A 14,427-nucleotide genomic window follows, 5' to 3' on the forward strand; every position below is an offset into this window, starting at 1 on the left:
TTAAGGTCAAGGCATCCTTTTCATGATGTCTCCTAAGCACTAGAGATTTAGGGGGAAGAAGGTTGAAAATAGCCAAATGGAGAGGCAATGGCAACAAATCTTTAGCATAGTTCCCAAGTCAATAAAATATTTCTTACAAATTCTCCGGGGCTCCTCTGACTCTAAAAAAATATGACATATGCTTTTATGCCTAAATGACCATGTAAGATACCATTTACCAAAAATGTAATGTGATCTGCCCTTTCTTCATTGTTTACTTAAAAAAAATTGGTCACCTGATTTGATGCTCATGTGGCTCTGAAATGCATTGGGAAGGTGTGAAAAGCCCAGGACATAACAGGTAGCAAATGAAGCAGATTTTTTTTTTTTTTTTGTCTTTTCGTCTTTTCTAGGGCCACACCTGCGGCATATGGAGGTTCCCAGGCTAGGGGTCTAATCGGAGCTATAGCCACCCGCCTGTGCCAGAGCCACAGCAACGCTGGATCCTTAACGCACTGAGCAAGGCCAGGGATAGAACCCGAGACCTCATGGTTCCTAGTCAGATTCGTTAACCACTGAGCCACGACGGGTACACCTTTTTTTTTTTTTTTTTTTTTTTTAACTTTAGTGCTCAAGCTTTTAGACCCTCAAAAAATGTGGGAAGTTTCCCATATTATAGATTTAGATGTAAAAGAACCGTAAGAAAATAAAATAAGCACAGAAAAAAAAATGTTGCACACAATCTCACTTATGAGTTTGTGAATCTAAACCAGAACTGTGATGAAAACTTAGTAAACATCACCAAGTAGGAGTCAATCTAGGAATGCGAAGATGATTGATTCAACATGTGGAAATCAATGATAATGATTGATTGTGTTAGTCAAAGAAGGAAAACATTTTTATTATCTCCCTTGAAAAGGTAGTTTTTTGTATACCTTATGTATATACACATACATATGGTATATAAAATGTATATATAATATATAACTACGTATAAGTATATAAATGTATACATGTATATATAGCATATGTATGTATTAAGGTATATGATATGGTATATATAAAAGGTAGTTCTTATATATATTATGTATATGTACATATATATGGTACAACAAATGCATTGTTTTATGAATTTATCCCTATAAAACCATAAAGAAGTAGCTGAAAATTTATTAAACTTATGAGCAGTAACTCTATAACCATAAAAGTAAGTGTTTAAAAATTAGTACTTTTCAGTAATCTAGATAAAATGGATAAATCCCTAAAATGACATAAACTACTGAAACTTTAGAAATTCTGAGTAGACCTATTTAACAGGAGATTTATTAGTAATTTAGAAAAAAAAAATTTCCACGAAGAAAAGCCCAGGCCAAAAAAAAAAAAAAAAAAAAAAAAATGGAGTTCCCGTAGTGGCACAGTGGTTAACGAATCCGACTAGGAACCATGAGGTTTCGGGTTCGGTCCCTGCCCTTGCTCAGTGGGTTAACGATCCGGCGTTGCCGTGAGCTGTGGTGTAGGTTGCAGACACAGCTCGGATCCCGCGTTGCTGTGGCTCTGGCGTAGGCCAGTGGCTACAGCTCCGATTCGACCCCTAGCTTGGGAACCTCCATATGCCGCGGGAGTGGCCCAAAGAAATAGCAAAAAGACAAAAAAAAAAAGCCCAGGCCCAAATAACTTAATGGTGAATTCTACCAAATGGGAGAAAAACTAATACCAGTTTTTTAGAATAGAGAGAGGAACAGTTCATTTATAATTCATTCTGTGAGGCCAGTATTACCATGATACCAAAATCAAACAAAGACATCACAAGAAAACTACAGATCAGTATCTCTTATGAACACAGACGCAAAAATCCTCAACAAAATAGCAGCAACAATATAAAAAGAATTATGCCCCATGATCAAATGGAACTAATGCAAGGTTGTCTTAACATATGAAAAACAATCAATGTTACAGGCCATGATAAGAAAAAGCAAAAACCACATGATAGCCTCAGATCTTATTATTTAAAAAATTGACAAAATTCACTACCCTTTCATGATAAAAATACTCCAACTCTTCTTCAGTCTGATACTGCTATCTGTGAAAAACCCATAGCTATTATCGTACCTCGACAGTGAATGACTAAATACTCCCCCTCTGAGATCAGGAACAAGAGAGAATGTCCACTCTTAGCATTTCAACATTTTACTAGAAGTTCTAGCCAGGACAGTTGGGCAAGGAAAAGAAATGAGGTACTCAGCTTAGAAAGGAAGAAGTAAAACTGTCTCTGCATAGTCATGATCTTATATATAGAAATTCTAAGGAACCACCACCAACAAAAAAAACTGTCATAACTAAGAAGTGAGTTAAACAAGGTTGGGGAATATAAGATTAATATCCAAAAATCAACCTTATTAATTGATAATGAACTATCAAAAATAAAATTAAGAATACAGTTCCACTTTAAAATAGCCGTAAAGAGAATACAATAGGAATAAATTTAACAAAGACGTATAAGACTTATACACTAAAAACTTTAAAACGTCATTGGAGGAACTTAAGCAGAGAAATATCTCGTGTTCATGGACTGGTAAATTAATACTGTTAAGATGGCAGTATTCCCCCAATTAATCTCTAGATTCAGTTCAGTACCTGTCAAAATCTCAACTGTGTTTTTACACAAATCAACAAGCTAATTCTAAAACTAATGGATAAAGACTTCCCATTGTGGTTATAGCAGAAACGAATCCAACTAGTATCCATGAGGATGCAGGGTCGATCCTTGGCCTTGCTTAGTGAGTTAAGGATCCTGTGTTGCTATGAGCTGTGATGTAGGTCACAGATATGGCTCAGATCCCATGTTGTTGTGGCTGTGGCATAGGCTAGCAGTTATGGCTCTGATTTGACCCCCTAGCCTGAGAATTTCCATATGCCCTGGGTATAGCCCTAAAAAGCAAAAAAAAAAAAAAAAAAAAAAGACTAATAGTTAAATTCATAGGGCTTCAAATAGCTGAACAATCTTGCAAAGGAAGAACAAAAGTTACAGGACTTCTCTTTTTTTTAGGGCTGCACCCACAGCGTATGGAGATTCCCAGGCTAGGGGTCAAATCGGAGCTACAGCTGCCAGCCTACACCACAGCCACAATAACATCAGATCTGAGCAGCGTCCACAACCTACACTACAGCTCATGGCAACACCAGATCCCTAACCCACTGATCGAGGCCAGGGATCAAACCTGAAACCTCAGTCAGATTCGTTTCCACTGTGCCATGATGAGAACTCCACCAAAAAAGTCTTTATGGAGCAATGGGTTAAGAATCCGACTGAAGTAGTTAGGTCACTAAAGAGGTACGGGTTTGATCTCTGGTCCAGGAATTTCCATGTGACATGGGTGTAGCCATTAAATAATAATAATAACAATAATAATAATAACAACAACAACTTATGGAGTTCCATGGCTCAGCAGGTGGGAACACCACACAGTGTCTGTGAGGATGAAGGTTGGATCCCTGGCCTTGCCTGGTGAATTAAGGATCTGGTGTTGCCACAAGCTGTAGCGTAGGTCGCAGATGCTGCTCGGATATGGTATTGCTGTGGCTGTGGTGTAGGCCAGCAGTTGCAGCTCTGATTTAACCCCTAGCCCAGGAACTTCCATTTGCTGCGGGAGCAGCCCTGAAAAAAGAAAAAAAAAAAGAGAGAGAGAGAGACTTTAAGTACATGTATTAGGAAAGTCATAAATAGTAAAAGATAGTGATTCCCCAGTGGAAAAAGTGTAGATTATTTATGAAATGATGGTGTTCACCTAACTTTATCAGTCAGCAGTTTGGATTGAAAACAGCAGAAAAGAATTCTAGCAAGTTTAAGCAGAGACAGATTTACAGAAAGGATATTGGGCAGCTCAGAGTCAATAGGGAACCAGGCTCAGAAGATAACAGCAATCAAAAGATGCTAAGAGGCTGGGAAGAAAGCCACTAGGATGACTAGAATGGTTAGGATGCTGCCCTGCTGTTGAAGCATCTCCAGGACCCCAAACCCTAATGGTCCCTGCTTGCTTCAGTCACTCCCTCAAGACTCTGAGACCCAGGCAGGAGCATCCAAAAGCAGAGCCCAAGTCACAGGCTGCATCTTTATGGCTGGATGTGGGGAAAGGGGTGTCTGCCCACCTTGGGTACTGTGGGGGAAGGCAGGGCACTGTAGCATCAAGTTAGATCAGGAAGGTGTCCAAATGCTAGGGAGCCAAAAATGACATCTCTGTGAACATTTGGAATAACTAAAATTAGAACCATCCTTTATGTCATAGACCAAAATAAATTCCACATGCACTCAGAATGTAAATGTAAAACTTGAGACCATAAAAGTACTTAAAGAAAATACACATGAATATTTATGTAATCTTGCTTGGGGCAAGTTGCTAAGCATGATATAAAAATCAGAAGGCCATTAAAAATGTCAGTAGAGAAGAGTTAATGATCCGGAAAGGGAATCATAGTCTGTTAAATTAAAAAAAAAAAATAGCGTGAAATATACCAAAACATTAACAGTGGCTTTCTCTGGATGATGAGACCAGAGATGATTTTTCATCACTGTCTAAATTCAAGTTTGGTTTTTTTGTTTTTTGTTTTGTTTTGTTTTTTCTTCAAAAGCTGTTTTATTACTTTTTAAATTTGGAAGGTGAGTGATTTGGTTGGTGGGTTTATAAGGTTATATTGATACTGGTGTCTCCATAAGTACATTTTATGCTAAAACACTACAAAAGTGAAAATAGCTCTTTAAAGAGGAGGTAATGAAGCAGTTGTGTTTAGACACCTCCATTTCTATAAAAATCATGTTGAGTGGCTGTTGGAATTGGCTCCATCTGGTGGCACTTCAAAAGGAGGACCTGAATAATTGGAGAACGACTGTAAGAATGCCCCCCCAAGATCATGGTGTTTCTCTTACTTCCTCCCGTGTTGTTTTTTTTTAATTTCATTTTTAAGAGAACCCATCTGCTTGACTACGAAAGTACCAGTTTGTGCTCAGGATATGGGCATCTAAAGGAAGCATGACAGATGTAAAGATTGTGGAGGTGATGTTTATTATACCCTGTATTTCTTCACTTTATGCTCTTACCTGCAAATAATGAGTTGCCCACCATCTCCCATTTTAGCAGCCCTGAGATCTTGGATCTCTTGTTCCCTCTCTTCTTGGATTTCTATCTCAGTAGAGGATCTGTTTGACATAAGCGGTGAAGTGGGTTCTTCCTATAAAAAGGTGGGTTGCCCAAACAGAATGAAAGGCTTCTCGCAGAAACTTTGATACCAAAGGAAGGAGGGGAGACTTTTGTGTTGAGAAAGGCGTATCCCTGGCACATGGTAGAAACAGACCAAGAGATCTGGGAAAGCAAAGAAGGAAAGAGGACGCAAAAATGACTGTTCCCATTCTCACCACTCAATTCCTTTTCCTACTTGTAGAAGAAAAATAATCAGTCTGGCTTTGAATTTCTAAATGCCCTTAGCCTTTACTGGTAAGAAGATAGGAATCGGTATGTATGATTTTTCTGGGATTTTTCTAGTTGAAATTGATTTAAGAGTTCTCCATTATATATGTATGATATATATAATACATATATATAATATATACATAATATATATAAAGACTTACTAATAAACCCCTTTTTCTATGACCATTTCCTCAAGGGACTCATTGAACAGTTCTGCTATTTCTATTTCTCAGTCATAAACAGCATGACTGTGAACTTCTATAAGTTTCAGGGTCTCCATGTCTCCATCTTTCATGTTAATTCAGGGGACCCCATTGCTCTGGACTGGAATTTAAATGGTATACAACTGTTTTTGGAATTAGGTGGCTTAAACAGTTTCACCTCAGCCCTTCTACAAAATGGATATAAAACAGCTTGGACGGCATAGTGTATGTTTGTTGAGCTCGATATTTCATGAGAACTTCTGTAGTGTTCTCAAGCTGAAATGTTCTGCTACTTTTCTCTTATATATTTTAATGTTTTGGAGCACGTAGCAGCTAGATAGAAGGAAAATACGTATTCCTTTTTTTTCCTAATAGAAGCTAAGAAGAGTTGTTCTTACCCCGATTTCCTTGGTGTTAAAGAATGAAGTTCTGTTCATTGTTCATGGAATCTGGTGATGCTTTGGTGACCAGCGTGGGTACCACAGTGGTCATGGATGGGGAAGGCACATCTCAGGTCCCAGGCCCTGGTGGATGAGGAGTTGTGAGTGCAGTGAGCAGAGGAGTACACGTAGCGGGAGGCCCCATGCTCCCTCCCACCCCACAACCCTCATTTGCATGTGGTACCCTCACACTAACACCTTTTCTTGTCTCTTTCCAGGAGCAGCCTACTGCCAGTTCATGGACATGCTGTTTCCAGGCTGCATTAGTTTGAAGAAAGTAAAATTTCAAGCAAAGCTGGAGCATGAGTATATTCACAATTTCAAACTTCTGCAAGCATCATTTAAGCGCATGAATGTTGATAAGGTAGGAGACAAACTTGTAGCTCCATAAGATCCATTGTCTTTGCTTAAAATTGTTTTCGTGAAGAAGTGCAAAAACGCAACAACGTATCAATGGAAGGGATGTATCTTGATATCACTACAGAAGGTTGTGTTCTATATGTAGCATAAACCATCAACCCTCACTTCCCATATTTTGGGTAAGGTTTTTATTTAAGGAGATTTTTAAATTTGGAGCCATTAGACTCAAAACTCTAACAGGAATTACAAAAGCTAAAATGTGTTATTCTTTATTAGCATTGCAGATGAGAATTTTTATGTTTGCCAGATGCCACTGTGGTTCTGTGTGTGTTTTGTTTCTTCGGAAAAACAGTGTATTACGGTAGAAATGGCACAAGGTTGAATCCTACTACCATGACTTCGAACAAGTTATTTAAATCTTTTGAGCCTATATTTACCCATCTGTAAAATGGGACCGAAACCCCCTTCCCTGTGGTTATAAAGTTAAAGTGAAGGACTGCATGTCAAAGTGTCCAGTGAATACACTCAGATTCTCATTCAGTGTCTGTAAATTGTTCTTTTACCCCCTTTGAACTTTACGGTTTTGTCCTAGAGTGATACAGATGGAGTTTGACTAGAGTTATTTTCCCCCCCTGTAAAGAACTATGGCTAAAGCCATTCAGTCCCTGCATGTTTCCTGCTATTCAAATACATATTATAAATCCATAGTCTTTATTTGGGATATAGCTCTTGGAGGGCATAGGTTGGACAGAAATGAGTGTTGAATAAAGGAAAAGAGAAAAACCTGCAGGGGAGAAATGAAAAGCTTATAGGCTATGGAAATAAAAAATTAGATATTGACTTATAAGAGATAGAGGTCAAAGGAAAACAAAAGTTTGCTGAACTATCTGTATCTTCAAATGTAGTACAATTCATATCTCCCTAAATCAAAGCATTCTTACCAAAATATTAAGAAAATCTTGGCTTCTCATTTTCTCAGAATTTTTATTTCAAAACATATGTTCTCTTTAACATTTTAACCTTTTGAACCATGTTCATCTTTGTGGCCTTTTCTGTGGTTAATTTCCAATTCACTCCTCCTGTATTTATTCAAAACCAGAGCTGTTCTCCTTCCTTATTAGCAGTGTCACATCTCTGTACATTTCTCTACCACTTCTCTACACATGCTTCTAGATCAGAAAGAAGAGAAACACCCATTCATAGGTTTACTGATGGAACCTACTATAGAGCCAACGTTGGGGTTCCATAACTCCCTAGAAGGGTACATGCAGAGAATGGGTTAGCCACCGTTAAGAACGTTGAAGATAAAATTTTTGTGCTGGAGGGACCCTGACCTCAATGACCTTTGTTGGCCTCTCTGGCTTAATGTGCTGTGATTCTATCTAAAGGTCCTTGGATCGAGACAGGGGTCCCTCTTCATGTTTGTCAGAGCCTGTGACAGCACGTGGGAAGCATCTGTACAAATATTTGCTTGCCGCCTCAGATTTTGAACTTATGATCCCAGAACTTTCATTTGGATAGGAAATGCAGAATTAAGTCAACGGAAGCGCCTGCTTTGAATAGCCAATGCAGCAGTATCATCTAAAACTGTTTACAAATGTCCATGTTTGGCAGAAAGCAAAGTATAGGAGTGTGTTAATTAAAAGGCCTCATATGCTCCAAAAAGACACTTTCTAAAATAATATCAACATAAACAATACTTATAAGTCAGAAGACATGAAAATTTTTTTTTATTTTTTCAGGAAATTAAATTTCTTTAATTTTTTCTTTCTTTTTTTGTCTTTTTAGGGCTGTACCCTTGGCATATGGAGATTCCCAGACTAGGGGTCCAGTCGGAGCTATAGCCACTGGCCTACGCCACAGCCACAGCCAACATGGGATCCGAGCCAAGGCTGCGACCTACAGCACAGCTCATGGTGACACCAGATCCTTAACCCACAGAGCGAGGCCAGGGATTGAACCAACGTCCTCATGGATCCTAGTCGGGTTTGTTAACCACTGAGCCATGACGGGAACTCCTACATGAAAATATTTAAATAGTACAATGGAAAGATCTCTAAAGGAATACTTGTTGGCTCCTTTGGTTGCCAGCAGGAAAGGTTACTCCATGAAAAGCTGAGATTTGTCTCAGAAATGGACATAAATGCTGAGCACCTCCTCCAAGGTGCCTTCTGTGACTGCCCTAGTCAGACTCTCATTCTCTGTTCCCCTATATCCCCATAGTTCATTAGATGTGCTCCTGTGTAGCCCATGAATTCCTGGACCCTGTATTGTGTGTGGTTAGTTGTTTCCATGCTTATCTCTCTGCATTGTTAATAAGCTCTAGAAAGCTCATTTTGTCTCATAGGAACCGTTAGATCAGTGTGTGTTTTCATTAATTTGAGTCTTACTCATTCATACTCTCTAGTAACTACAGTCCTTTTAAGAGCCTATTCCAGTACAACTGGACCAAAGCTGACCAAGAAATAAAGAGAAGCCATCAATCTTGAAACAGCACAACATCTCAGACCCATGTTTTGGGCAGGGGGTTGCTTTGGCAATAAATATTCTGTGAAGAGGATCAGCCCCTCTTGATGGCTAAGGGTATTCCTTGTTTTTGTTATTGTTGTTGCGTAGGTTTTTTTTTGTTGTTGTTGTTGTTGTTGTTTTTGGGGGGTGGTCTTTTTAGGGCCTCACCCAAGGCATGTGAGGTTCCCAGGCTAGGGGTCGAATCCGAGCTGTAGCTGCTGGCCTACACCAAACAGCCACAGCAATGCCAGATCTGAGCCGCATTTGTGACCTACAGCACAGCTCACAACAATGCTGGATCCTTAACCCACTGAGCGAGGCCAGGGATTGAACCCACGTCCTCATGAATACTAGTCGGGTTTGTTAACTGCTCCGGGTATTCCTTGTTTTGTATGTTTTGTTCAGATGTGTTAAATATTCCAGGAGAACCAACTACAACATTTTAATTTTGCTTTAATATTGTGAAAAATTATATGAATTCTAGAATACCAGGGGCCAAGACGCTGGGGGAAAGGCCAGTAGATGTGAGGTGCAAACGAGTAGGAAATAATTCTGTTTAGGGAGCTCTTCATTGTATTAAATACAAGCAAGCCTGAGGATTGTAACTCACAAGGTGATTTTCCATTGCAGGTGATTCCAGTGGAGAAGCTAGTGAAAGGGCGTTTCCAGGACAACCTGGATTTTATTCAGTGGTTTAAGAAATTCTATGATGCTAACTATGATGGGAAGGAGTATGATCCCGTAGAAGCACGACAAGGGCAAGATGCAATTCCTCCTCCTGACCCTGGCGAACAGATCTTCAACCTGCCCAAGAAGTCTCACCATGCAAACTCCCCTACTGCAGGTAACAGCGAAATCCTAGGACCGCTTTCATTTTAGAAGATGGCTCAGGCCCTCTTTTGCTTTACCATGTTTGCTTGACTTTTCCCAGCAGTCGGTATTTTAACACCTCTGGATGATTTCGTTTGTTTGTTTTGTCTTTTTAGGGCTGCGCCAGTGGAAATATGGAGGTTCCCAGGCTAGGGGTATATCTAATCAGGGCTGTAGCTGCCGGCCTCTGCCACTACCACAGCAACACAGGATCCAGGCTATCTGCAACCTACACCACAGCTCACAGCAGCGCCAGATCCTTAACCCAGTGAGCCGGGCCAGGGATCAAACCCACGTCCTCATGGAAGCTAGTTGGGTTCATTACTGCTGAGCCACAACAGAAACTCCCTGGTGATTTTTATTGCTATCTGTTTAACCACATTTATCTTCTGAGCAGTGACCCATCTAGAGTAAGTCTGATGATCAGGATTTAAACTATTAAAAAAGTAGACCTATTCAGTTTATATCACTGAGGCTCTATGTTAAAGTAACACTAAAAGGATAGAGTCATTTTCCTTGTCTTTTTTTCCGAGAAATTTCAAGTAATCTGGTCAGATTTCGACAAATATTTTTACTGCTTCAATTGCTGGCAGCACAGACTACAATGTGAACTGATTTACATTTTTTTAATTTTTAATTTTTTTTTCTTTTTTTTTTTTTTTTTTTTGCTTTTTAGGGCCTCACTCATGGCATATGGAGGTTTCCAGGCTAGGGGTCAAATCAGAGCTGTAGTCGCCGGGCTACACCACAGCCATAGCAATGTCACATCTGAGCTGCGTCTGCAACCTTAACCCACTAAGTGAGGCCAGGGATCAGACCTGTGTCCTCATGGATGCTGGTCAGATTTGTTTCCACTGAGCCAAGGATGGGAACTCCCAATTTACATTTTTAAATGTGGATTATCAGACCACAAAAAAAAAAAGAGTTCCTGTCATGCCACAGCAGAAACGAATCCAACTAGGAACCATGAGATTGCAGGTTTGGTCCCTGGCCTCGCTCAGTGGGTTAAGGATCTGGCATTGCCTTGAGCTGTGGTTTAGGTCACAGACGTGGCTCGGATCTGACATTGCTGTGGCTGTGGCGTAGGCCAGCAGCTACAACTCTGATTTGACCCCTAGCCTGGGAACCTCCACATGCCGCAAGTGCGGCCCTAAAAAGACCCAAAAATTTTTTAAATTAAAAAAAAAAAAATGCGGATCATCATCTATAATCTTTCAGAGGAAATTCACGAAATATCCATCCTGTCTCCTGTGCGGGCAGTACCAGTTTTTATGTGACAACACTCAGCAAGACCTCACCTGTCCAACTTTGTCGCAGAGTGAAGTCACTGAGGATAAATACCTGGCACTTTTAAAAATGTGTTAACTTTTTTTTTGGAGAAAAAGCATCCTAAAATACCTTATAAACATCCTTGCCATTAAAAAAACAGACTTTATCAAGCAGAATGTGTTCTTGTAAAAGGAGGGTCATTGTCACAAACACCAGCTGCAGTGCTGGAGAGTTAAACAGTGAATCCTCAGAAATCATGTTTCCATCCTGAACACCCGTGTTCATGCTTCTTAAGTCAATAGCCTTAATTTTGTAAAGAGTGCAAATTCCTTATTTATGCTCAGCCTCCAATCAGAATGATTAGGAAGGGTTATAACAAGACTGGTCCTGAACAGTGTGTCTATGTGTCTGGAACGCAAAAGATGTGTCGGCTAGAGGTCAACATTTGTGAGTTTCCACATCCAGCTGATTGAAGCTACAAGTGAGCCCCGAGTGAGAAGCGGAGAGTGTCTGAAATCTCGAACACTTAATTAATGTTTGGGTAGAAAAGGAAGCAGGGGAGATGCCAGAAGGATTGAAAGAAATGAGGGAAGGATGTGTCAAGGAAATGAAAGGGAACGGAACGGTTGACACTGTCTAAATCTGTTGAGGAGTGACATGAGGACTGGAAGGGTCCTTTGGATTTTTCAACTTGGGGGTCACTCGGTAGAATGATGGGTCCGGGAGGGAGTTGAAGAATTGGAGGAAGGAAATGGAACCAGCATAAAAATACAGCTTTGAAGCCATAGAATAAAAAAGCTTAAACAAAATAAACTAATAAGCACAGGTCTTTGGGAATACGGACATGTAAGGGGCAAGGGGAAAAAGAGGAAGCTGAGAGGAGGAGGAACATCAGGGGGGAAAAAAAAAACAGAAAAGCTCAAGATCAGAGAACAAACAGTAGGGCATTTCTAGAAAGAAAGATCACCAAAAGTGTCAAATGTTAATTGTGGGGAGATCCAAAAGGAGGAAGCCTGAAAATAAGCCAAAGAAATCTGGCTTCTCAGAGATGATTACTGATCCTTTAGAGTGTCGGTCTGCTGAAATTCTGAGCCCACGTCCCTGGATCGCAGTGGCTTGACACAGGGAAGGCATAGCAGATGGGAACGTGATGAGGTGAGAGCCAATTCCACCTTCCCCAAGTCGGTCAGGAAAAAAAGTGGAGGAAAATAAAAGTATTTTGTTGGTGTCGGGGAAGAGCTGATGGTAGCTTTGGGAAATCAGACGCGGGGGGGATCTGGTACTGTCCTTGGCTGGATTTGGTTTGCTTTTAGGACAGGGCACAAGGAGGAGGTTTCTAAAATGGGAGAGGGTTGGGTGAGGCGGAATCCCTGAAAATAGGGAAAAGGAGGGGAAACTGGAGGAGCGTGACCCCGAGGCTGGAGGAGGACCGGGGTCAAGGGCATCAGAAGAGGTCTGGAAAGGGGAAAGGGCATAATTACTTTCATGGGGACAGAAATGCTGGGAGGAGCCTGGGTAAAAATGAAGCCACAGGGGTTCAGTAAAGAAAAATTTACTGCAATTCAAATTGGCCTCAACTTGTGTCAGAAACTGTCATTATTCTAGGACTAGGATAGAGAAAGGGCAGTTGCAGGCAGATGGACACGAAGGTGGGAAAACCCAGGGTGGCTGGGAGTCTTCACCTTCAGTTCTTTTTTACAGCTGGTCATAGTGCAGAGTCATCTTGAAACTTGGCTGCTACTTTTTTCAAATTTTTAGCAGTGAAACTGGACAGGCGTCAGGACATTTTTCTTCCAGAATCGTAACGAGTCCTTAAATCGCCAACACCTTTTTTCTTCTTTTTCTTTCTCCATTCTTCTTTTGGACCGCACTTGTGGCATGTGGAAGTTCTGGGCCAGGGATCAAACCTGCTGCACAGCAGCAACCCCAGCCGCCGCAGTGACAACGCCAGATCCTTAACCTGCTGCACCACCGGAAACCCCAGCACCAACACTCTTAACCCCCAGCAGAACTGTCATTGTGTTGCCTTGGCCTCGTTTTTGAGAAATTCCCCCCATCTGTTGTTCACAAAAGCCCCAGAGAAACTTGTGCCATTTTGACAGAAAGAACATCCATGAACTGGAAGAGCAATATATTGTTTCCAGAGCTTAACTCCTCAAGTGTCAAAGCTCAGGAAATGCATGAAAGTTAACAGATAGTAAATTTGGTTTTTAATGTTCTTACCTCATTGGTTTTACCAAGGAGAAAGGCTATTTTCAGAGGTCAAACCAGTCATACCCTTTTTTTATTAAATATGTTCTGACTCCTGGACATGGTCCGGTAGTAAAACTATACTGTGGAAAAACTTAGAGCAAGGTGTATATCATTGTAGAACATTGCTTATAAAGCTGTAATAGGAGAAAGGCTCCTGTAAATACAGTGAGACCTCATTTTTTTTCTAGAGGTCATATATCCAGCTCTTGGGAATACAGCCAATAAAATAAGCCAAAATGTCTTCTAAGAGTCAGAATAGGTGTTGTAAAAATCTGTGCTATAAAATTCGTAAGTTTTACTCTTTCCACAAGGGAGAGTTCTGAGAATACTTATCTGGAGTCTTTTTGCTCTTACTATATTTTTTAATTGGCATCTAATTGACATACAATATTATGTGCTTTTCAGGTGTACAGCTTAGTGATTCAGCATTTATATACATTGCAAAATGATCACCACAGTAAGTTCAGGAACCATCTGCATCATACAAAGTTAATACAAAATTATTGATGCTATTCCCTATGTCATACTTTATATCTCTAAAACTTACTTTTTTTATAACTGGAAATATTTGCTTCTTGACCCTTTTTTTTCACTCTTTCTTTTGGGCATAATTATGAAAAACACGGGGGAGTTCCCACTGTGGTCCAGTGGGATTGGCGGCATCTCTGTAGCTCCAGGACGCTGGTTCGATTCCTGGCCCAGCACAGTGGGTTAAAGGATCTGGCATTGCTGCAGCTGTGGCGTAGGTTACAACTGCGGCTCACTTCTGACCCCTGGCCCAGGAACTCTGTCTGCCACAGGGTGGCCCCTCCAAAAAACAAAAACAAAACAACAAACAAAAAAAAAACCACTTGGGGATGTGGTTTCTTAGCACGTACTTTATTATAGCAAGGAGAGTACACTGATAGCAATAGAAAGTAGTGGGTAAAAGAAGAGCCAAAAAACTTAACAAAACTTTATAAATGGGGGGATAAATTAGGCATTTGAGATTAAGAAATATACACTATTATATATAAAATAGATAACCAACAAGGACCTACTGTATAGCACAAGGAACTCAACGCAATACTTTGTAATAACCTA

General features: G+C 40.4%; 1 protein-coding gene across 9 annotated transcripts in view; it reads left to right on the forward strand.

The window, feature by feature from the left end:
• MAPRE2 (microtubule associated protein RP/EB family member 2) overlaps positions 1 to 14,427 on the forward strand; it is a 170,419-nt gene that overhangs the window by 120,016 nt on the left and 35,976 nt on the right. For 3 of the 9 annotated variants that reach the window (XM_005665343.4, XM_021096265.2, XM_021096264.2), the window contains 2 exons: positions 6,303 to 6,448; positions 9,583 to 9,796. In XM_005665343.4, the coding sequence (XP_005665400.2) occupies positions 6,303 to 6,448; positions 9,583 to 9,796 (360 nt within the window). Of the gene's footprint in view, positions 1 to 6,302; positions 6,449 to 9,582; positions 10,512 to 10,940; positions 11,695 to 14,427 lie in introns of those variants that run through there. The other 6 variants (XR_014807858.1, XR_014807856.1, XR_014807855.1 and 3 more) reach the window with 5 other exon arrangements.

This window comes from Sus scrofa, chromosome 6 (genome assembly GCF_054392235.1).
Source record: "Sus scrofa isolate SSC_HxYL_T2T_F1_AM1 chromosome 6, Sscrofa_HxYL_maternal_Yorkshire_Landrace_v2.0, whole genome shotgun sequence".
In the NCBI taxonomy this organism is placed as follows: Eukaryota; Metazoa; Chordata; class Mammalia; order Artiodactyla; family Suidae; genus Sus; species Sus scrofa.